Source organism: Biomphalaria glabrata, chromosome 2 (genome assembly GCF_947242115.1).
Source record: "Biomphalaria glabrata chromosome 2, xgBioGlab47.1, whole genome shotgun sequence".
Classification (NCBI taxonomy): domain Eukaryota; kingdom Metazoa; phylum Mollusca; class Gastropoda; family Planorbidae; genus Biomphalaria; species Biomphalaria glabrata.
The window spans coordinates 48,598,409-48,624,960 of NC_074712.1; the positions used below are offsets into that span (position 1 = coordinate 48,598,409).

At 34.1% G+C, this 26,552-nt stretch overlaps 1 protein-coding gene across 2 annotated transcripts; it reads left to right on the forward strand.

Moving 5' to 3' along the window:
- The first annotated feature begins 644 nt into the window (after positions 1-644).
- LOC106071109 (uncharacterized) lies at positions 645-26,126 on the forward strand. Of its 2 annotated transcripts, XM_056021053.1 has the most exons (6): positions 646-806; positions 2,932-3,238; positions 4,070-4,200; positions 22,439-22,510; positions 22,586-22,707; positions 23,134-26,126. In XM_056021053.1, exons 2-5 carry the CDS (start codon positions 2,935-2,937, stop codon positions 22,676-22,678), a joined length of 600 nt encoding a protein of 199 aa, XP_055877028.1. In that variant the 5' UTR covers positions 646-806; positions 2,932-2,934; the 3' UTR covers positions 22,679-22,707; positions 23,134-26,126. The 2 variants fall into 2 exon arrangements, with proteins under 2 accessions (XP_055877027.1, XP_055877028.1); XM_056021052.1 differs by having other exon boundaries at positions 645-806; positions 22,439-22,707.
- Positions 26,127-26,552: the final 426 nt, after the last annotated feature.

Genomic DNA, 26,552 nt, shown 5'->3' on the forward strand with positions numbered 1-26,552 from the left:
GTAGTAGGCGGCGCTGTGACAGTTCGCGCAACCAAGTCCCTCCATTGTTTAATGTCAACAACCTGTTCTTAGCAGGATATCAAGAGAGAGGCCGGCACGTTCTTTTACGCTGTCCAGCCAGTTTTTCTTTGGACGATGCTTTTTCCGTTCTCCCTCCACTGTACCTTATAGTGAGCCATGTTCCATAATTTGACCAAACCAGCTCAGCTTTCGTCTCTTAAGAGTATCAAAGTATTCTTCTCTTTTGTCAGTCTAAAAATTGACTTGTAAAAACTTAAGGAAGAAAAAACACACCATATTCTACAAATCAACTACAAACCCCACACACAATCAAAAGACTAAAAATCGCAAACGCATATCAAATTACATTCTTTAAACACCACTTTAAACGTCATAAAAACAACACATGATTTCAAATACAAAATGATACTTCTATAAGAATTCCTAAATCTTCAAATTACATAACAATAACATACAATCAACTCTTGCACTAACGTTTATCCCAACCCAAGCTCCATAGACAGCATAATAAGGATACAAAGGTAAGTCTAAAGGGAAAATATCTTGGAAGACCCCTTTATCTATATATAGACATGATATCGTAAATTTGAAAAGGAAGTTTAATACAGCCGAAATACGTAACAGACTTTGACCATTAAAAAACTCTAGCTCGCACTGGGGTATAGACCGTGACGTTAGAGTTCATGTACAGTAGGCGAATGTATGTGTAAGCTCGACACTGGTGTTTAACTCTTTGTCTTCAACAGTTTCAATACGGATTTTAACAGCAACATATTAATGTTCCTGTAAGTTTATTAATCAATCAATCAATCTAACTATCAATCAATCTATCTATCTATCTATCTATCTATCTATCTATCCATCTATCTATCTATCTATCTATCTATCTATCTACCTACCTACCTACCTACCTACCTACCTACCTACCTATCTATCTATCTATCTATCTATCTATCTATCTATCTATCTATCTATCTATCTATCTATCTATCTATCTATCTATCTATCTATCCATCTACCTAACTATCTTTTTTAGATCAGTTCTCTGCCTTACTTATGTCTGTATGTAGACCTCGTGTGTACCAAGTTCTGTAAGGCTGTGATTGCCAGACGTGGTAATGGAAATAAGCACTCCACTACCTATAAAATGTTTCAATGACATGCGTCTCAAATAGCCTCTGACAACCAGTCACGTGTTGCTCAGATATTGTGTCCGGCGGAACTGTTATCACTGACAGGAGAAAGGGGAAAGGCGAGAAACTGGCGCCTAAACTAGATTCTATTAAGCCTCAGGAAAGAGGAGATCCTTAAGGAGAAGGAATACTCTGAATTCAAACCTCTCCTGCCTTGCAGCTATACCCAAACATGGGAAAGGCTTTGAGAGTCAACCCTAGGGAAGAATAAGTACCCCGTGACCTTGATGCACACAGTGCTACGCCATGGCAAAACCTGCGATGTTGCTGATCCCAAACTGTATCGGCACTTGCTGTTCCTTTGGAGAGAAGGAAACTGTTGTGAAGGCGACATCGTTCCGACCAGAGCTAATGCCCAGGAAATGATCTCATTTCTAAGAAATGATTCATAGTCATTTCATGAAAAATTCTGTAGATTATTTGCTGCACGTCTGTTTTTATGTAGCTGGGCAAGAAAAAAAAAAATAAAACAAAATAAAACAGCTCAAACAAAAACATTTTCTGAGTCAGTTATAATAAAAACATGTTGGTCGCTGCTGGGTCTGCCTCTGGAATCACACAAAATGAGTTCCCTGCCCTAAAGTTTGGTCTGGACGACACTTTGTCTGTATGAGTGTCTGCATGTAAGATTGTAGAGATGGTTGCTTTAAGTCCTGCAATACTTAATAAATAAATGTCTCGCGAACCACTTCTGACAGCCATGAAGTTTTATCAGTAGACGGTGACATTTAAGCAAGTAAATGGATATTCCCACATTAGAAGGATGTACACTAGGGTGTACATTAGGGTGTACATTTGGTAGTCTGACTAGAAAACAACCTGTTTACCATTTTATATGGCATGACTGGCAATTTAAATCAAAATGATTTTCTTAAGTTAAATATAATAGAACACGATAAAGTTATCGCTTGGGTACTTTATAGCCACATTTATACAACTTTTTGTTTGATTCCTGATAGTTGATAAAAGAACTATAAACGTAAAACTCTATTTCGCACTTTTACAGCATAGCAGGATTTTTTAATAGTTTATAGATAAAATTAGGAATTTCATAATTAATTTAATTCTATTGACTAATACCGACGCAAACGTGGACTCGATGTTTACAATGCTAGGTAACAAAAGGTACCTATTCCAAACCTTGTGATCTATGGGGGGGCACAGAGGATTTGAAGTTCAACTGTTTCTCTGACCGACAGTTAACGAGAGTGTTGATCTGCAAGTACCAAAATAAAGCAAGAACCAACATAAAGCAACATAAAGCAGGTACCAAATTGGGCTGGGTAGATTCAGGGGTTTTATAAATAATCCCGAATCAAATCGCAGTCTTCGCCCGGATGCGAATTTGAGACCTGTCGGTTCGGAAGCCAAGCGCTTTACAACTCAACCTGAACGCCCCCTGTGTCCCATAACTTCAGAAAATACACAACTTAACGTTTAAATAAAACTTTTTAGTTTGAGTTGAATCCATTCTGACATGTCAATATGTTAATATATCACCTACATGATGTGCTTAATTTTAACCAACACTTCTGACAGATTAACTGCATAAGATTTACCGATAAGATTTACTTCTATGGCACTGTTTATTTCTGACATCTAAATACGAAAATTACTCCGTTGTCCTGACCTGAATGTGTTTAAAGATACAAAAAAAAAACGATGTCACATCTCTTCACTTCCATTTTTTTTTAATTTGTAAAATGCTTACTTCCAGGTGATGGCTACTTTCAAAGGTCAAGAAAATGAGCACGTGACTGGGTGTGAGACTCCAAGCTGTGACATACTAAATGATGTGCAGACTATAATCTACAGAGCAACGGAGGATATAGAAAGACTATTATCAAGAATGGCATCGCACAACCCAGATCAGCTGACTTGCAACTTTCACAAGAAGGATAAGTGTGAAAAAACTCAATTAAAAATTAAATTTGACTTCTTGAACAACCTTATGGAAAGGTTAAAACAAGAATCTCTGAAACACTATGATGAGCACGAACTGACCCTCACTGGTCAGATAAGAGGCGAGTATTTGTTGCCTTCCAAGTGTAGCAGAACAATTCAAAGAATCTATAGAACTAATACGATAAAACAAATATTAAATTCATAAAAAAACAAACATTTCCTTGACAACTCCTTCCGAAACGTACAAAAAGCAGACATATGACGTAGAGAGTTAGAGATTTGTTGAACAGTAAGGGACAGAGTAACTAGTTCAATACATAACACTACATACTACATCTAAACAAAGAAGTTCACCACCCTAGCTAAACCAATAAATTCACTACTGCAGTCAAATAAAGAAGTTATAGAGTATAGACTAATTCACTAATAATAATAAGGCTTATCTTCGAGTCCGAAGATTAGTGAGGAATGCAGTATTTTCTGTGGCTACTCAGCCCCAGCTGTGACCTAGATATTTTGCCACATCCAGAGCAAGTTATAGACTTACAGCTTAACAATTCAGTTCATTACCGCAACTAAACAAATAAGTGATATAGACTACCGCAGATAAACAATTAAATTCCCTACAGCAGATAAACAAATAAATTCATTACTGCGGCTAAACAAATACATTCACTACTGCAGTGAAACAAATCGATTCACTACTGCAGCTAAACTAATAAATTCACTACTGCAGCTAAACAAATAAATTCACTACTGCAGCTAAACAAATTGATTTACTACTGCAGCTAAACAAATAAACTCACCACCACATCTAAACAATAAACAATTTCTTTAGTGTTTTGTTCCTTCAGTTTGAACTGTATTTCCCTACTTATAATAAGACAGTATGTCACGTCATTGAAAGTAGCCATTGTTTTGATAACACCCTCATGCTAAATCTTTCCCAGGCCAGCGAGGCAGACTAGATGCTAGACAGAACGTGAGGGAAACCCAGGGCCAGCGAGTGGCCAAGGAAGACAGTGGTATTAGCAGCATCACGAGTCAAGAGTTGGAGAGAGCCATGACGAGCAACTCAAAGGTGAGTTTGTTGCGAAAACCTTTTACGGAAAAAACAATCAGTGTTTCTCAAAGTGGGTTACGCGTACCCCCCAGGGGCGATGGAAGACTTTGGAGGGGGTACGCATTGTACCTCATTAGCTATGCTGATTTTTTAAATACCCCATTATTATGTTTATAAATTAAGGTGTGGTTGGAGGCGGAGGAGGGGGGGGGGCGAGGGGTAGTAACTGGTTACTCAGCATTACAAAAATTATAAAAGGGGTACACAGAGGTCAAAAGTTTGGGAAACACTGGTGTAAATCATCTGTCTGTATTTTGTGACTCGTAACAGTTTCGGAGTCAGTAAACCGAGCCTTTGATTGAGTGCAGGTATTAAGTGTATTACTGTGTATGTTTGCTTTCGTTTGATCATTTGATAATGGGTTTTCACAATTTAACTCACACACACATGCCCTTGAGAATTACTTGAACGGCGACTAATTTAACGGCGCTCGTTAAGCTACTGTTTTTAGTTCGCTTAATGTATACCATTTGTGATAAGCTTAAACAAAATACTGTTGATGATTTAAGAAGCATATTTGTTTTTACCAATATGTTGATAAATGGTCTTGGTTTATCTTACTTCCGGTTTTTATTGGTTTTATTTCTAATGATCAAATGTGTTGATGTGATACAAACATCATTTATAAACCTTCAGTTCCAGTTATTATATTCATTACGCGTGCTTAGGGAATGAATTACAAACTATTGACTATTGCACGAAGCATGGACCCTCTGATTGGACAACCTCGCTTACCAGCGACACAGTACCAGGCAAATAAACAACTCGACCATCCTGTTTCCTATAAAAAGCTTTTTTTTTTTTTGGCAGAGTTTAAGTCATTGATTAACATGCATGACAAGATTGACCCGTGGGCACGCGTAGGACATAAATATCTTCTTTTTTGAAGTGACGTCTGTACTCCTCAGCCTGCACTTTGCCTCCAAGAGGTCAATGGTCACATGACCCACCCATTCCCACCCCAACAAAATTAATTAAGAAAGACATAAAAAAATATTTATAAAAAAGAAAAGATAGTGTCTCCGTTATACAACTTGAAATAAAATAATAAATAGAGAGCTACAATTAACTCTAGAGAGCTACAATTAACTCTAGAGAGATACAATTAACTCTAGAGAGATACAATTAACTCTAGAGAGATACAATTAACTCTAGAGAGATACAATTAATTCTAGAGAGATACAATTAACTCTAGAGAGATACAATTAACTCTAGAGAGATACAATTAACTCTAGAGAGATACAATTATCTCTAGAGAGATACAATTAACTCTATCCGCGTGTCCAGCTATTGATTTTGATCCCGTCTGCTTTGGAAACAAACGATGCCGACAACAAAATAAAACAAAAAATGTATTCCTACTTAATGTTCCAATAACGTCAACTAAATGTTCATATTTGTATTTCTCATTGAATAATAAAGAAAAACATGTCAGTATGAGGATCGAACCCATGACGATCGCGGTTTTACCGCGACGCTCTATCAACTAAGCTAACGAGTCATACAATTAGGTTCGATGTTTTACTTGAAAAAAATGATTCAATTTTTTTTTTACTTCCACTCCCATAGACAATTTAAACAAAAAATGGTGTCAGCGAATGGTTGGGGGGGGGGGGGGGATTGAAAAGTAGAACTTTTTTTTTTTACTCCTACTTTTTAATGTCTTTGTCTTCTGTCAAAGTACAGACCACGTGACTTGTGTATAAATACAATTTTAGAATTAGACGGTTTACTGAGGACAAACTCTTTGCCTTGAGAATTTTAACAAACATTGACATACATATAATTGTTCTCTTAATTGTTTTAGAGATCTTTTCAGCCATCCATGTAACGTAATTGCTATTATGTTATCTTGTCGATAGAAATGCTCTTTAATCATACAGTACTCTTGTAGATAGAATTAAATTCCTCTGCAGTTAAACCTCTTATTATCAATTTTTCAGATCAGCTTTAATTTTAGACATCATCAATTATATCACACACTCTCTATCTCTCTCTCTCTCTATATATATATTTACTTATCTTATATATTTCCTTGTCTGAGACGTTAGTGTTTGTTTGTGTTATATACAAAAAGGGAGATACGTTTGAAATACTGAAAAAAAAACCCTAGACAAAAACTTAACATACTTCCTTGTTCAAGGGGAAAAAAAAAACATTTCTTGTTAGATCTTCTACAATCTACAGAAATGCATTAGTGTCACACGCATATATCGAGAAGACAACAGAACTATATTTAGCGCCGCCTAGCGGTAGTTTCCCTGTGGGTAGACAACTTGTTGTCCTCTCCTTTTGCTGTAATTTAGTAGACCCCACTCTAACTTTAGTAACCTCGATTTTGAAACTAACTTCATCCACCTACAGTGACTTACAGAAAAAAAAAGGGGGGGGGGGGGAAGCCGAGTCATCTTTTTAAAAATGAAAGTATCTAGGGCAAACATTCTTTTTTTTAAAATCATACTTTGTAGTTTCTCAATTTTATAAACGGGCTTTCGCTAGTATGTCGTCTCACGTGACTTATAAAAGGCCAATAGATGAACTTCCTAGTTCCCCTACCCCTTCCGGCCCCATCCTTCAGTGTGTCTATTAAAAGGAGACATAACAAGATCAATGATTTTTAATTGGTCTTTGATTTGTGAGCTAAGTTAATACGTACATTGTTATTACTAGCTAGATATATTCAATTCTTGTTACAAAGCTTCTATCCACTCACTCTGTTTATCGTCTGGTACGTTTATTTCACGTTATTTCTCCCAGACCCTTTCTCGGATCAAGTTGAAACTTGGCACATTTTTTGTTGTACCAAAACGAAACTTGATTCAATTCAAAAAATAAATTATTTAGCTAATAACGATTGGATTTTTTTTGTTTGATATCAAACAAGGGAAATAAATGCTATTTATTGAGAGATTAGGCTGTATATGTGGAAGTTTTTTCTTTATTATATTTTCTCCACTTCCCATTCTAGGAACAAGTTATTTAGACTTGATGGTTATACATGGATCAATGAAAAGAATTAACCAATTAGTTAATCAATAGTGGTAATTAATTAAAATAATAATAATAATAATAATCTTTATTATCCATAAGGAAATTTGTCTTACACTTTGTGCATTACACCAAACAAAACATTATAACTATAGAAAACCAAAATATACATTCACATCAGACTCGCTCATAATTTCGATGCGAAAAGTTTATATAAGATTGTTTAATTATATTTAACGATCCAGTTCTCATGTTCATAAAAGAGTATCAATGTCTGTCTTTGCTATCGGTGTCTTGTATTTCTCATAGGACAATGACCCAGAGGGTGTTTTCTAGCTTTCTTATGAATGTTTGTCTCAAACAGCTGCCCAAATGGGTTTTGGGTTTTGCCAATGACTGTACCAGCAGCAATTAGGATTCGATGAAGTTTATTTTTAGTGTTTAGATTGCCATACCAGGCAGTGAGATTAAAACTTAAAATATTAAAGATGTGTGCGTGATAGCTCAAGGCCTTTTCACTTACATTAAATGAGGACAGTTTTTTTTTTAAGTAATCGTAATAGTTGCTGCCCTTTTTTGCAGATATAATTAGTATTGCAGTAAAATTTAATTTATTGTCTATGATTGCATTATGTTATTTAAAAACTTACACTATTTCAGTTGACTCTCCAGCGGCAGAAACAATATCATTTTCCTTCTTTTCCCTACGAAAATCAATTATCATTTTTTTTTTACATTTAATATTTAAAAAATTATCTTTACAGAATTTGTTAAATGTGTTCTATTTCTCTGAAATACTCATTTACGTCTGAGCTTTCCGAGAGCAGGGCAAGAAGAGCCGCATCATCAGCGAATTACTGCAGTATTGACATTAATTGCAGTTATTCCCCTTAGACAAGCCTTGTTTTTTTTTGTTTTTTTTTTTTAAACAATGTTTTACAACGAGTATCCAGTTGAAGAATGTCTTCTAATCTTTGGTTTAGGTCGTAATACGTAACTCATAGTAATAGACATATTAAACAGTGGTGAGTGGCAAGGTGATAAACTGGCTTTAGAAGAAGGAGTTATTATAATTATGTATATAATTTTCATCTTTCTGCGGACTCCCTATGTTCGTCTTGAGAACCACTGATCTACATTAGTCTCACTTCTTTTTATTAATTTGCACTAGTCTAATTAGCCACTTGAAGTCAAAAACAATCATCTCAAACATTGGACACTTTACACTAACTGAATTATTCAAACATTCGACACTTTACATCAAAATTCAAACATTGGACACTTTACACTAACTCACTCATTCAAACATTGGACACTTTACATCAAAATTCAAACATTGGACACTTTACACTAACTCACTCATTCAAACATTCGACACTTTACATCAAAATTCAAACATTGGACACTTTACACTAACTCACTCATTCAAACATTGGACACTTTACACCAAAGTCTATTGACTATGAGCTAGACACCTCTCTGCGACATTCTATATATGTTTAATCCTGCCACGCGGTACAAAGATACAAGGAAAACGAACTTGTAAAGGGATAGTGTTCTGCAGGAGGTGTTGTTCCTAATTCAACTGGGCAGTCGGACTCAAGGAACAGCACATTGACCATGGTCTTTCCTAATTCAACTGGGCAGTCCGACTCAAGGAACAGCACATTGACCATGGTCTTTCCTAATTCAACTGGGCAGTCCGACTCAAGGAACAGCACATTGACCATGGTCTTTCCTAATTCAACTGGGCAGTCCGACTCAAGGAACAGCACATTGACCATGGTCTTTCCTAATTCAACTGGGCAGTCCGACTCAAGGAACAGCAAATTGACCATGGTCTTTCCTAATTCAACTGGACAGTCCGACTCAAGGAACAGCACATTGACCATGGTCTTTATCTAACGCCCAACCCTAACCTGTGTGATGTTGCTTATTCAGGCTGTCTTGAAGTCAACCAATTACTCTGCAGGCGTTTGGGTGTAATTGTTCGGGTGTATTCCGTGTAGTTGACCAACAAAACATATAGAATATAACAACAGCTGTTTTAACAAGTGAAGAGATGTAGTCAACGATGATGAACAAGTTCACATAGATTTATTCTGATAAAAGGCCACAGTAGAAGTCTCTGTCACTAAACACGTCGTTACCCTGGAATATTCTATCGCTAACTGATTTTCCGGTCTCTAACCCAACATATCCCAAACGTCACTAGTCCCGTTCAATATGCGTCATCTATGGTGCGTCGCTAAATAACTAACCTATATAAATAAGGTGTCTAACAGATTCCTCCCCCCCTTGAAAAAAAAATATGTCAATATTTTTCCACTACTGTCAAGTCTTACAAGGGCATTTTCAATTCAATGTTCATAACATTCCAGAATCATCTTCATTAGTACACAGTTCATCATAAAAGAAAATGTGGCATCTTATGGGCACGTCACATGTCACAAGTGTTCTTCACTGGCAGTAATCTGATAAAATACAACATTTCAAAAAAACAATAACAGACTTTATTTCCACATTCAATAAATTTTTTTTTTCTTACCACCCTTTTATACGCTTTTGTCCATTTTTCTTTTATACTCACCCTTTTCCATAGAACTAACTTTCATCAATGATATATGAAATGATTCATACAAAAAAAAATATCCATACTTACTTTCAAATGCTTAACATCAAATTTAATTATCTCCCTTTTCCATAACATATAAATTGTGCCAATATATTAATATATATTACATAATCAATATAATTATAGTTTATTTACAAACTTATTTCATTTCAATGTCATTCTAGACAATAGATCAGCTACAATATTCACAGTTCCACTAATAGCTTTCACTTCAAATTTATACTCCTGTAGTGCTAAGAACCATCTATATACACGACTGTTTTTCATGCTCTTTTGCTGTATATACTGAATAGGTTTATGATCAGTTAATAATATGAATTTCCTTCCTATTAGATAACTCTCTAGCTTAGTAATTACCCATATTACAGCTAAGGCTTCTCTTTCAATGACACTATATTTTTTCTCTGCCTCTGACAATTTTCTGCTTACATATAATATAGGATGTAAGTTATCATAGTTCTGCATTAAACAACCACCAATAGCATTACCAGATGCATCAGTTGTGACATAAAATATTTTGTCTTTATCAGGTAGCCTTAATATTAGTTCATGACTAAAAACATCTTTAATTCTGTCAATAGCTTTCACACATTCCTCATTGCAAACTACTTTTTGAGGTTTTCCTTTTTTAAGTAAGTCATTTAATGGATTCACTATTTCTGCTAAGTTCTTTATAAATTTTCTGTAATAATTTACTATTCCTAATATGCTTTTAATTTGTCTTTTTGTTGTAGGTATTTCAATATTAAGTACTTTCTTTATGTTATCTTCAATAGGGCTAATCATGTTGTTATTTACTTTATGTCCTAAGAAAATTATTTCCTCCAATCCTATTTCTACTTTTTCTGCTTGAATTGTAAGTCCACTTTCTTTTATTATTTTGAATACTTCTTTTACATCTACCAAATGTTCCTCCCAACTATTATTAAAAATACATATGTCATCCAAATAGCAAATAACATTTTCTTTGTTTCCAATTATCATGTTAATCATTCTATTAAATGTGGCAGGTGCATTTACTAATCCAAAACTCATATAATTCCATTGAAAAATACCATATGGTGTTACAAATGCTGTGTAAGGTTTTGCATTTTCTGTTAAAGGTATTTGCCAATAACCTTTAGTTAAATCCAATTTAGTAAAAAATTTTGCTCCATTTAATTTATGTAAAATATCCTCTATATTTGGCATTGGATATGGGTCAAATTCTGTGATGTTGTTAAGTTTCCTATAATCAATACATAACCTTATATCTCCATTCTTCTTTTTGGCTATCACAATTGGTGAAGCATAAGGAGATGTTGATGGTTCAATTATACCTGATTCTAGTAAATTGTCTATTTCTTTCTTTACTTTGTCTTGTAAATGTAGCGGTATTCTATATGGCTAAAGCTTGATAGGTTTTGTGTCTGTTACTTTAATGTCATGTTTAATAATATTTGTTTTTCCTGGTATGCTGGAAAAAATTTCTTTGTATTCCTGTATTATTTTAGTTATATCTTTTGACTTTTCCTTAGTTAAATTATTAAGATTAATCTTTTGCCAAGTTTGATTCTCTTTTGTTTCAATTACAGGTATTTCCTTAATATCATTTTCATTGTGATTTTCATTTGTTATTATCATCAAGCATTCTTCTCTTTCTGAAAATTTATTTTCTATTTTCTCCTGAATGTTTTGTATCAACTCATCTTCTCTATCATGATATAGTTTCAAATTATTTATGTGATATGTTTTAATTTTCCCATTTATTTCAATTTGATAATTCACATCATTAATTTGTTTTATCACTTTAAATGGACCTTTCCATTGTTTACCAATTTTATTTTTCAGGTCATTTATTAATATTAATACATTGTTTCCTACTTCTAGTGTTTTCAATTGTCTTTTCTTATTTAGATTCTCATGAGCACTTTGTTTGTATTTCTTGTTGTTGTTATATGCTTGAGTCCATATTTCTTTCAATTCTGTTGTGATTGTTGTTTCACTGTCATTATTTAATTTATTCTCATTGTCTATTAGATTTTCTTTAAAAACATCTAATTCATCTCTAGGTTTTCTTCCATGTATTATTTCATATGGTGAAAATTGTGTTGCTTCATGGATGTTGTTTCTATGAGCAAATAGTACATAGTTAATGTAATGATCCCACTTGTTCTGATTATTCTGAATTATTTTTGTTAGTGATCTTTTTAGTGAACCACCATATCGTTCACATAAACCGTTACTCTCTGGGTGGTAAACCGAAGAGTATATGTGTTGTATATTGTATTGTTTAGTCCATTTCTTAAATTGTTCTGATTTAAACTGAGATCCCTGATCACTCAATATAATTTTAGGTATACCATGTCTTGTAATTACTTTTTGAGTTATGGCATTAATGATATTCTCTGCACTTGTATTTGATAATGGGATTGCCTCTGGGTATCTACTTAACATGTCTATTACTGTTAGAATGTATTTGTTATTATTTTCAGTTTGAATTAAAGGACCTATTAAATCAATAGATACTTTCTGAAATGGTGCTGTAGGTTCATCCATTTCTTGAATAGGTGCTTTATTCACTAGGCTTTTGTTAGATCTCTTTTGACATATGTCACATGAGTTTATGTATTTGTTGATTGTTGCTTTCATTTTGGGCCAAAATACTTGTTTTGACAAATTCCTATAACATTTCTTTACTCCCCTATGTGCTGCTAAATTATTATCATGTGTCATGATTAAAACATCTTTCCAATATTTCTGTGGTAAGACAAGTTGTTTTATTTTCTTGTTATCATTACTTGTTTGTCTAAACAATATTTTATTCTCTATACAAAATTTCTCCATTGGATTATTATTGTTTTTATCTGATATTCTTGAATAAATTTTCCCAATAATATTGTCATTCATTTGTTCTAATGCAAATGTGGGTATTGTTTCTTTTTCACTTTGAGATATTTGTGTTTCAAGACTATTTTGTGTTTCATTTTCTATCTCTCTTTCCTTAACATCTGTATTTTCTATTTGTATTACATTACTGGTTTCTTTTTCTTCATCCTTACTTATTACATTTATTGTATTTTCCTGTTTCTCATCTTGTTTATCCATTGATCTTGTTATTACCATACTTGTTATATTTTGTGTTTCTATGTTTTCATGATTTTGTCTTATGTTTTTGTATTTGTTTTGCCAGTCTTCTAATTCTTTTCTTGAACATTCTTTAACTCCTTTTATGTTTCCTACTAACATATCATATCTCATTTCTGGTATTGCAATGCCATCACAATAACCAGTGAAAAATGGAGTTTCAATGTACACCCTTATAGCTTTAAATTCCCTTATGGTGCCATCTGCTAATTCTACTTTCCTAGTAAACCCTTTATACCAATGAGGTTTGACAAATTTAGTTTTTACTGCCAAAGTGTTACAACCTGAATCCCTGATTAATTCCACCGGAATTCTATCTACAAACCCTGGGTACACTGCAAAATTGTTCCTATTTCCTTCCATGAAATATACCCTATCTGTACCTTTATTTTTGTATTCCCTACTGTAACTCCTATTTCTATAATTTCCCCTGTCATTCCTATCTCTACTCCTATATCTACTGTTATTTTGTTCATTGTATCTATTTCTACTTCCAGACCTACTATTCCCTCTTCTACAGTTAGCTGCTATATGACCTTTTCCTTGACATTTAAAACAGGTTATTTCACTATATTTTCTATTTCCACTATTTGATCTGTTTCTATTTCTACTTCTATCAACATTTTCTTTGGTGTATCCTATTAAATCTACTTTGCTCTTATCCCTATCAGAAAATGGTTTATTTGGATAGGCATTTTTGTATACTCTCATTATTTCTGTTATTTCATCTATAGTTTTTGGGTTTCTTTCTCTAATAAAAGATTGTAACTGAGGATCACATTTATTTACAAAGTTGTCCACTAGAATAAAATTTTTTAATCCTTCATAAGAGTTTGTCACTTTTTCTAATTTTACCCACTTATTGAAAAAATCCTTTTCCATATTAATGGTAGTTTGGGGTTCTATTCCTAATGATGGTATATTGTCAAAGTATTTCTTTCTAAAAGTTGTAGCATTATGACCATAGGCATTCAATAACTCTCTTTTTAAAACTTGATAGCTATCATCAATATGATGGTCATGATTTTGACATATTGTTAGAGCTTGACCATGAACAAAGTCTATCAGTATTTCAGACCATTCTTCTTCAGGCATATTAAATGTAGACATTTTTGCCTCATATCTTTTCAGAAAATCACCAATGTCATCCTTCTGTTCATCAAAACTTTGTATCTTTCTCTTTAGCCATGTCTGCGAATTAGGGTTGTCTCTTTGTGTGGTATAATTATTTGAGTTATTTGTGCTATTTCCTTGTTCAGTTTGAGCTCTGGCTTGTGCTGCATCCAATCTCATCTTCTCCATTTTAGCTTCATGTTCTCTAATTTTTTCTCTTTCTTTGTCTTGCCTTTCTATCTCTTCTTTCTGTCTTTGACGTTCCGTTTCTTCCCTCACAACTTGCTGTACATAAGCTGCTAAGTCCTTTCCTTTTAACTCCATGGCCTTTCCATCCTGCATAGCTGTTTCCTTAACCTCCTTAAGGTCCACATATGATGATGTAGCCATTGTGTTTTATATTTTATATATATTTTACTTAGCCTATATTGGTTATGGCTATACTTTAAAAGTTTTTACACACTTTTATACCAGTTTTAAGTGTTATGTCTCTATCTATAGATTTAGTAAATGTGTAAATCTAGTCTGAGTTATTATGGTTATATTCAAATCTGTATATTAGGTCTAGTATCACACAAATTTAAATCTAGTATATTATAGTATGTATAATAATACCATTTAGATCTATAGTTATCAAGAGCACTATGACTATTAGATCTAGTATGAATAATTATGATCAATTTTAAAATTTGATGTGACTGAAGTGTCTAGAGTAAATTCAAAGACTGTCTAGAGTCTAGATCTAGAGTAGATAAAATAGATTTCTTAGATCCAATCCAGAACTTATGGTTCTATTTAACCATACGAAATAAATATGTGTATACAATGTCAAATATATCTTCAACAAGATATATATATCTTTCAATTAATAATATTTCAACTTAGAGTCTAGATGATTTAATTGTACCAAAGAGATGTACAACAATTTGTAGATCTATATTTAGCCAGACGACAGTGTTTGACTACATAGCCAGTTTCGGCATTATTCTCATGGCAAAATCATATTTGATTTTAACCGCTCAAACTAAAATTATTTTAGTCTGATTCACAATGAAAGAATCCTACCCGCACTTTCTATCATTAAGTGAAAAAAAATACAGATCTAATTAAATTAATAAAAATAAATAATTTAAGGGGAGGTATCCCTAGAGAAAATTGAGTTTTAGGTCTAGGATATCGATTTTTAACTAATAACATAATTAAGTAGATCAATCATTTTTCTTTACATTACAATCATTTTTATTGCTTAAATCTGTGTCTAAAACATGTTTTTTTAATGTTTTTGTAAGGGCTATGAGACAAAATCTTAATAAAATTTATACTTTAAACTCATTTTTCTCAAAATGTTAGTTTTTGCACATGTCATTGTGCTTTACTAGGAATTTCTCCTAAACTACTTGATAGATTTTGATGATATTTGAAACACTTCTTAAGGACATCATTAACTTTACTCGTACAATGATTTTTTTTCAATATTTTATTTACTTTTTTTTTTAAAGTATTTTTAATTAATATTTATCCTGTTTTTTTAGGTCTAAAAAATACTAAAAATTCAAAAATTTGTAAAAAATTTAACATACTTAAATCTTTAATTCTGACGTTGTACCAATTTAGAGGATCCTTTCTTCTTATCTTTTAATTCAATTTCATGTATTTCTGATCAATAGTTTTTACAAAATTCAGAGTTTTAATTTGTATACAATAAACAATATGGCCGCCGTTACCATGGCAACCATCATTAAAAAAAAAAACTTTTTTTTAGCATTATTTATTTTAGAATATCATTATATGTTACCATAACAAATTTCAAAGGCCTAGCTTCAGAAATAGCAAAAATAAGATTTTCAGGGATACCTCCCCTTAAAATAATATAAACAAATGAAATAATTAAATGAGACTATCGCTATGGGTTGGGATATGACAATATGACACACAATGATAACGTCACGAAGTAACTAAGCAACAACGGATATGACGTTTACACAAACAAAACAAATTACAACCCTAAACGTATAATATAGCTTTTCATCTAAATTATGTCTTTACCCCGAACGGGTTTAAGGCTTCAGCACCACCTGAATTTTATTCAGGCTAACATACCAAATTTAGACAAAATCTATTTCTAAGGGCAATCTAAACATATACTAATAAGAAAAATGGCACTTAGCTTTTGATAAGAAAGATCCCTTTGTTCGGACTCCCGAATATGCTAGATCACAACAAATTCCACTGCCTCTCCTCCAGTTCTGACTCTGTTCTCCGGTGCTACCAGTATCCCACGTAATGCCACAGATGTCCTGATATGTCACAGTAAAATGTTTCAGTTTCTTCGACGACTGTTGATGACTGTATGTGTAGTTCCGACGACTTTGTGTACACAGTTACTGACGAATAGGTTAACGGTTCTTCTGGCGACGACTTGATTTGTGTAGACGACTACTGACAAATAACAGTCTCTTGACGGCAACTTGATCTGGACGACTGATGAATAACGAATTTCTTGACGATGACTTGATCTGGGCTGACGAATAACGACTTTCTTGACGATGACTTGATCTGGGCTGACGAATAACGGTTCTCTAAAATAGTTCACTGCTTCTGCTGCTACTCTGGTAGTACGACGAAGTTTGCTGTTGTATGTTGCTTCACTAGACCAAACTGTCCAATGTTGACTAGGTGAAACCAAGGTCACCTCCGACGACGTTCCGTTACAAGATTAACGGTTTTTAACGAAATTAAGTGGATGTAGCTGTTTCCACAACTTCACTGCTAACAAGTCTAGATATGGTCTAGACCAACGAATACTAAATATATCAATGTTCAGTAATGATACATACAACTTTACTAACCTTCCAAAGGTTAAACACAGTGACCGTTATAAAAGTGGCAAGCAACCGGTTCAATGAGCAAACTGCTCCACAAGAATCTCTCCAAGGGTAAGACGACAGAGCGATTTAGTTAGCTACCAAACTTGTAGTACTCACAATACTTCTGACAGCGGGCAAACTGTCCTTCTCGAAACTGACGAGGTAAAACTTGATACTCGATGTGGCTCCTATGACGAAGAAAAAATATGTCCAACAGGTTCACTAACGATCTCTCACCCGTTATGAATGAACGGTTTCTCTGGTTGTAGGTCGATTCAGCATATGAAGATCAGGCGTTGCGATGATTACGGTCCTGACGAAGGTCACCCTGAGTTAACGGCTCGTTGAACGTGCGATCAAACAGGCGACGACTGCTTGTAGATCTAGAACAAAGTCACTCTGCGATGATGCTGTGTTCAGCCGTACTCCGATGAAATCTTATATCTTCAAGTGCACGACCCTCACCTGAGTAAACGTTCTGCTTCGAGGTCCGGTACGATGTTCGGGCGTCGGGGGTCGCCACTGTGATGTTGCTTATTCAGGCTGTCTTGAAGTCAACCAATTACTCTGCAGGCGTTTGGGTGTAATTGTTCGGGTGTATTCCGTGTAGTTGACCAACAAAACATATAGAATATAACAACAGCTGTTTTAACAAGTGAAGAGATGTAGTCAACGATGATGAACAAGTTCACATAGATTTATTCTGATAAAAGGCCACAGTAGAAGTCTCTGTCACTAAACACGTCGTTACCCTGGAATATTCTATCGCTAACTGATTTTCCGGTCTCTAACCCAACATATCCCAAACGTCACTAGTCCCGTTCAATATGCGTCATCTATGGTGCGTCGCTAAATAACTAACCTATATAAATAAGGTGTCTAACACCTGTGGCTCCATGTAGCTACATATAAATCACTAACATATACATATATATCATGGGCGTAGCTAGGGGGGGGGGGGTCAAAATTTAGTGACTGATTTTTTGCTTTGATTTTGTTTATTTTAGGTGAGATTTTAATTCTAAGCCATCACTTGCCCCAGCACATCCAAAGGGGTTTTGAGTTTAAAACCCCCTACCAAGGGGTTTTGAGTTTAAAACCCCCTACCATTGGGGTTCGAGTTTAAAACCCCTACCAGAGGGGTTCGAGTTTAAAAAACCCTACCAGGGGTTTTGAGTTTTATACCCCCTACCTGGGTTTTTTGCAGTTAACTCCCCCTCTTCTATAAAACAAAACAAAAAAATGCAAACGAAAATCCCCTAATTCCAAGAGCACAGTTAAAACCCAGTCTAAAATTTACGATAAACTCCCTCTTCAATATAAAAAAAAAAGCTAATTACACACTCAAAATGTAATGAGCGTAGCTAAATGGGTTTTGACTCAGTTTTGAGTTTAAACCCCACTTCAGCGGGATTTGAAGGTAAAAAATACCTCTATAATAATAAAAACAATGCAAATTATACACTAAAAATGTTATGAGTGTAGTCAAAGGGGTTTTGAGTTTAAACTCTCCTCCAGTGGAGTTTGAAGCTAAAAAGTACCTCTTCAATATAAATAAAAGCAAATTACGCACTCAAAATGCTATGAGCGTTGCCAAAAGGGGATTTGAGTTTAAACCACCATTCAGAGGGGTTTGATGCTAAAAATACCTTTTCAATATAAAAAAAAAAAGCAAATTACACACTAAAATTATTTGAGCTTAGCCAATCCAATCGGGGGTTTTGAGTTTAAACCCCACTCCTACAGATGGCTTTTTTTAAAGTTTAAAACCCCTCCAGATGGTTTAAGATCCCCCTACAGAGCATTTTGAGGTGGAAAACCCCCAACAGATGATTTTGACGATAAAACTTCTCTCATCGATATAAAAACTAAAGCAAACTACAGTCACTTAATTCCAAGAGAGTATTCAAGAGAGGTTGCACATTTTTACCAGTGGCAGGGCTCCATTAATAAACTGTAGTGAATAGTCATCTGCCGAAATTGAAAAACACTAAATGTAGCTCAACAAAGATGGCTAAGACAGATTTTAGGAGTCAGTTATAGAGATCGGGTCTAAATCAAGGAAATCCTATGCCGAACTGGAACTAGTAAGTTTGTGACAGCGTCGCAAGAGGTTTGCTGGACATGTTCTCCGACAAAATGAATTACACATAAGAAGAGTTGCGATGACATCCTAGTACAACTTGGCGCCACACATTCATTGAGGTCCTCAGAGCAGGTGGGAAGAGGCTTCAGACATTACCAGTGACAGATTTTTGTGGAAACAGCTTGATGGCAAATGCGCCGAACGGCGCGGGAGGGTCTAAGTCAGTAAGAATAGCTCACTAGGTTTTTGAAATAAGACTTTTAATAGCAGGAAAATGCACTGTAGATACCTCAGAATATGCATTTTGTTGGCATTCAATACCAGAAATAGTGCTCTTGGCGCGATGGGGGAGCTCCTAGCGCTTCCCCAGACCCCATTGCTAGCAAGGGCGGGAAGTCTTCAATTTTCCCACTAACTCCAGAAAGAACCTATTGTAGGGACAATAAGCGTCTTCCGAAAGAATGAAGGGTCAGAATGTAATAAAGATTATATATACACACACACATAAATACTTATATATTTTTTTCACGGGGGGGGGGGGGGCGAAAAAATCCCCTCCCAAACCCCCCCCCCCCAAAAAAAAAAAAAATCCTGGCTACGCCCATGACACACACACACAAACACATAAATACATATAATTTTTTTTCGCGGGAGGGCCCCCAAAACCATCCCCGAAAAAAAATCAACACCTACAGAAATCAGGTGTGCCTCACAGTATATACATACAAATATGCAAATATATTAAAAATAATATCTATAAAAATTATTGGAACTGTCTCGTTATAAAAAGTTTCAAGTAAACGACGATTATTCTTATTAACTATACATCAATGCACTCAATTCAAAACACAATCTCAGGCCAGTATTTATTTGATGGACTGTGTTGGGTTGGAACAAGATGCAAAGTGTAACAACTGATGGAGCTCGACCTTTGACTCAGGAAAATTGATGTTTTTTTTTTGTTTTTTTTTAAATATCCCAACCATAAATTCTAAGCATGAAAGTTTGCACAAAAGCTGCATAAAACTTCAAATAACTTTTCTAGAAATACACTAATCTAAACCTTCCAACATGTAAAATGAGAACGAAGAAGAACAGATATAATACGTGTACCCAAATTGTGTGAACAGCAGCAAATTTTTTAAAGTGTGGAAATACAGCTTCTGGCACCCATAGGACTCCCGTGGATGTACTGACTCGAACTTCTCTTTGCTTGGAGTTATGTCCTCTGGAACTGAATCAGCTTCTGCGCTAAATAGTGAGCTGATGGTATTGAGAACTGGCTCTTGATGTCTTAAAGTTTTCTTTGATAGATTGCACAATTAAGGAATCTAAATAAGTGTTGTACTTTTAATAATTTCACTAGAAATAGTTTTAAATTTCATCAAAGGAAAAAAGGAAAATGACAAAATCTGTTTTCTTTTGCTTGTTTGTAGAAATGGGAAAGCTTTGTTTAAAAAGATTTAACATATGTATTTACATTTCATATGCAAACAACCCATTGAAATAGCAATTTTTAAAAATTTTAATGTTCTTCAAGTAAGATAACAATTTCTTCCATGAGATTTTATATTCTTCTCATTTGTCCTGCCCATGCTAAGCTAGCGGATACATTATTTATTAATATTTTGTTCTTAAATCGAAACTACCCATGATTATCACACTTCGTTCTAATTAGATTGATAATATTATATGTTCTCAATATCATTAGCTCACTATTTAATACATTAGGTACAGTTGTATATTTCTGGAGATATTGTATTATAAAAATATAACAGCAATTATAAAAAAATCGTAAAATTGTTTCAAAAATTGCTAACACTTGTTGTAATTCCTTTACGTGAAGTGTGGGGAAAAAAAAACAAGAAACTCGAATATAATACAGTGTAAATATGAATTAAAAGACACTTTACACAGTTAGCTAGAGTATCTTTGTAAGTTGTATATATATATATATATATATATATATATATATATATGCGGCCCGCTATTCCAAAAATTTTTGGTAATGCGGCCCTAGATACAAAAAAGGTTGCCCACCCCTGGCCTTACTTTAATTACTAAAAATTAATAATATTCGTTGAAATACAAGAAAAGTAATATTTTTTTTCCAAAAGGTGCCGGTACGCCGTACCGGTGCGTACCGTCACAAAAAAGCCCTGTATATATATATATATATATATATATATATATATATATATATATATATATATATATATATATATATATATATATCTTATATAATACAGACGTTACTTCAAAAAAGAAGATGATTACGTCCTACGCGTCATGCATTCAGTCATGCATATTAATCAATCACTTAAATTCTGCCAAGTCACTGGTTTTCCTGGCTAGCTCAGGCAACCCATTCCATGCTCTAATAGCATTTTGGAAGAAGGAGTATTTGTACAAATTTGTCCTAGCATTTGGGATGAGGAATGTGCCTTTATTTTTGTGTCTTTCTGAGTATTTTATGAAATTTTGTTTTTGTATTTGAAGATCATGGTTTAGTGTTTTATGTATTATTGCTACTTAAATAAATAAATAAATATATATATATATATATATACCCTGAATGTTACAAAGTACGTAGGTCACATCTGGAAATACTGCGTTCCTCATTAATCTTTTGACTCCAAGACATGCCTTATTATTATTATTATTATTATTATTATTATTATATTCCAAAATAGAAAGAATCTATAAGAAAATAATATTAGTAAAGTATTCAGCAGTGTATAGAAGCTAAAATAACACTACATACACTCAAACACACACACACACGCACAATATCTAGGTAAAATCTCTACTTTAGTGATCACGGACACAAATACACACACACACACTTGTCTATTTTGGTTATCGCGCAGGTATGTATTGATCTTCTCGCGATTCTTTAACCAGGAAATAAATTCTTTGAATCAACATTAAGGACCTCTGCTCTGGAGGATCCCATGGGTTAATAATAGCAAGTGTATGCGCAATACTATGTGTGCCATTGTTATTGACTTTTATTAACATAGAGCGCTTATGTTTACCTTATAGATTTCTAAGTTTTACATGCACACAATTATACAAAGATGAGATTGTGTGTGTTTGTGTGTGTGTGTGTGTGTGTGTGTGTCTGTGTGACAGAGAGTTGAATAGAATTCTACTTTCACTTTATTTGTCATGAAAAGTCGTAGCAGTGGAAAACACAAACAACTAATAAGCATACTTAATTTTCACACAAAAATGAGTAAAATATTGACAGAAGGAGTTTGTGTGTGTGAGAAAACTTAAAGGTTACCCCCTGGGTTTTATTCGTATTAGCAACTAATTGTAATTATGTTTTATGAGTCCAGACTTGAAAGAAAATGTATTTTTAACCATATGTCTCAGGATGTGAATGTTGCAGAGCTAGACAAAACATTTCAAACCGCTTTAAAAACAGTGGAAAAAATATTGAGCAACGCTGACACTCAAGATGCTGACACTCAAGCCGCTGACACTCAAGATGCTGACACTCAAGAAGCTGACACTCAAGATGCTGACACTCAAGATGCTGTTACTGAAGCCGCTGACACTCAAGACGCTAACACAGAAGACGGACCAAACGATGAGATTCAAGAGAAAGAATAAAAAGAACTACATTCAAGGATGAAAACCTGGTAATGTTTACACCTAGAGCTTTTGCCGCGTTCGAAGATTTTCTTTTCTTCTCTCTTTCTCTCTCTCTCTCTCGCTCTCTATCTTTCTCTCTCTCTCTCCCTCTCTCTCTCTATCTGTGTCTCTCTGTCTTTCTCTCTCTCTCTCTCTCTCTCTTTCTCTCTATCTCTCTCTTTCTCTCTCTTTCTCTCTCTCTTTCTCTCTGTATATATATATATATAGATAGATAGATATATAAATAGATATATAGATATATAATATGAGGCGGTTAGAAATGTTATAATCTATGTAGTCAATAACAAACCAAACCATAATCATCTTTGATTTCCAATAGTTTTTTCTTTATCATAATGGTCTACAAGTAAATTATGCAAAGCCTGCTGATAGATTTCCGCTTGTAACTCTTGTTTCTCTTTTATTTTGTTCAGACATTGGTGCCGGCAATCAAGTTCAGCAACTCTTCAAATGGATAGATACCCTTGCTCATCTCGAGCTCAGCTTTTTGACACATTTCCCTGTGGATAAAATTATGAAAAGATATTTCTTTCACTGGGATTAATTTCCGTAACACTGAAATGTATCAAAGTATTAGAATATATGGGATAGTTGAGTCCCTAAAGATATTATTTTAAAACATTTAGCCACGTTATAATATTGATAAAACAATTAAAAAAACGTATCACGTGACAGCCTTTATGGATTGCGTATTTTGTATAGAAGTGATAGAGAACCACGTGGCTAAAAGTTGTCTGTTTACGATTGGTGAATGAGGTCCATTGTGTGCGTAAGTAGAACTCAGAGTAGTTAGATTGTTTGGTGTCTCCGGTGTACAAAAGGAAGGAAGTGTGGAGTATCTATGTGTGTTTCAAAAAGTTCAATGATTTTGATATTCCTATTTGTAACCCTGCAGAATCAAATTTTTATTTAACTTTTTTTTAGTTGGCAATTGTGAAGTTAAATTTAGCTTCTTGGGTCATTGTTGACTTTGATCGTGGAAAGTGTCCAGTCTAAACCCAAGTGGTGCTGTCCCATCTACGAGATGGCAGGAATGACTGGATTATATTTTAAAGGAAGTTCACAGTGCAACACTAAAGATAGCATGTTGTGAATGTCGAAGTATTATCCGTGAATACAAATACATTTATTTACCTGTGAATACAAGAGTGTGAATACAAATACATTTATTTACCTGTGAATACAAGAGTGTGAATACAAATACATTTATTTACCTGTGAATACAAGAGTGTGAATACAAATACATTTATTTACCTGTGAATACAAGAGTGTGAATACAAATACATTTATTTACCTGTGAATACAAGAGTGTGAATACAAATACATTTATTTACCTGTGAATACAAATACATTTATTTACCTGTGAATACAAGAGTGTGAATACAAATACATTATTTTACTTGTGAATACAAATACATTATTTTACTTGTGAATACAAATACATTATTTTACTTGTGAATACAAGTAAGTACAATTATTTATCTGTGAATGCAAATATCAATATTTACCTGGGAATCGAAATACATATATTTAAATGTGAATATCTTAGAGCTGTAAATATAAGGGGTGGCAGAGGCGTAGTGAAAGAGAGGCAGGGGAGCACGATGCACCGGACGCCACCCTCAGGAGGACGCAACACGCAGAGAGGCGCCGAAAAAATAAATAAATTGTATTTTAGTTAATTAATACATTCTAAGGTTATTTGTATTATATTATTATTATGTTCATGGGAAATAGGGGGGGGGGGGGCAATAAAGTTTCTTTCCCCTGGCGCAAACTTAGATTGTAGTGTGCCGCGATGGTGGTCAGCTTCCGTGTTTATCTAATCAATCAATAATCTCCATTTCAAAAAACTTTGGAGGAACCGAATATATATATATATATATATATATATATATATATATGCACATTTGAGGCCAGAAGAGGATCCGCTGCCGAGGACAGACGCAGACGTCAAAAAGAAAATCTAAATCGACCACCTGCGACAATGCCCTGGTTGTGGCAAAATATCTGGGGCTGCAGAGCCTCGGGAAATAGTTCATTCTTCGGAATCAAAGACAAGTCTTATTATTATAATAGGACCTATCTAAATATATATAAATTATTCAAAGTCCGGACATTTATTGTCCGAAATAGATTATTTCCCTTAATGATAATAATGATAAAAGTATTTTCAGTTTGTCATTGTGCTGGCTGTACAGAACCTATGATCTCCAATGAATTGCTTTGCTTATTATCAATGAACATGTTCTACAGAAGGAGATGTGATAGCCTTGTTATACACCTAAAACCAGACTTATGATCCAGAGCTCAAGTGTTGTAGAAATACATTTTTTTGTAGCACGATTCTGTGATATTTTGGAAACCATCAATATAATACACATCTATCTTGTAGGTCGACGAGGCTAAAACCATTGGCGCAATATTCTCAGATACCTAAAAACTGTACATTTTGATTGGTTGCTTATGTTGCTTCCAAGTCATTTGTTTTGCATGAAGGCTTGGAACGGTTTTCAGACATAGACATCACTGTCACGATAGATCTGCAGAACTGTGGATCATTGCTTGCTAGTTGGCGCGACCTAGAAAGATATAATGCTACAATACTGTAATTTTTTTAATATTTAAATTTCACTGTTATCTGTTCAATGTTGTCCGTTTACTTCTATTATTTGTTCACTATTATCTGTTTACTATTGTATGATCACAATAGTATGTTCACTTTTATTATCTGTTCACTAATGTATGTTTACTACTATAAGTTCACTACAATTATCTGTTCACTGTTATATGTTCTCTTCTGTTATCTGTTCACTATTGTATATTCGACTTTTGTATGTTCACTATTGTATTTTCACTATTGTATATTCACTATGAATGTTAACTATTGTATGTTAACTATTGTATGTTCACTATTGTATTTTCACTAATGTATGTTCACTAATGTCTGTTTACTACTTTTTTGTTTACTACTATTATCTTTTCGCGGTAGCATAGTGGTTAAGCGTTTGGCTTCCAAACCTGTGCTCCTGGGTTCGAATCTCTGTGAAGACAGGGATATATAATTTCTTTTGTTCACTATTTTCCTTTCACTTATGTCATCTTTTCACTACTGTTAGCTCACTATTGCTGCTCCCTATGTCCATGTGCTTATGTTTTTTGCACTGATCTCTGTTCACTATGTTTAGTTCACTATTTTATTCACTATGTATTTTTAGATTTTAAACTATCATTACATTTTTTTCTTTTGTATTGTTGACAGTTTCAGCGGTGTACATATTTGTCAAAGGTTTTCAATTAATTGTGTCATCAAAAGACCCACATTAAGAATATTGGTTAATATTAAAATGCAGCCATTCCAATTGTTAAAAAAAAGAGCATAAATGTTTTAATACATTTTTAAGTATTTCTTTGTTACCTTATTTTTTTATCTATGTGTGTTTCTATCGGAGAGTCTGATTTAGAATTGTAAAACAAAACAAAAACAAAAAAATTGCCTGATGGAGGCCCCGCAATTGCCTAAAATATATTATGTAGGCTTCCAAAAAGGCCAAACTTATATTTGTCTCTGTCTGGACACCCTCCTAGAGACAGTTTGATCTTAATGCAATCAGACACGAACTTTTTGCGTTGTACAGACCTTGTCGTTTTCTATACTTTAGAAGACTTTTTAAAAATCCCCTCCATTGCAAACTCTAGGAGGCGCGGTGGCTGAGTGGTAAGGCTCTTGGCTTTCTAATCTAGAGGTCTCGGGTTTAAACCCTGGTGAAGACTGGGATTTTCTATTTCGGGATCTTTATGGCACCTCTGAGACCAGCCAGCGCAAATGAGT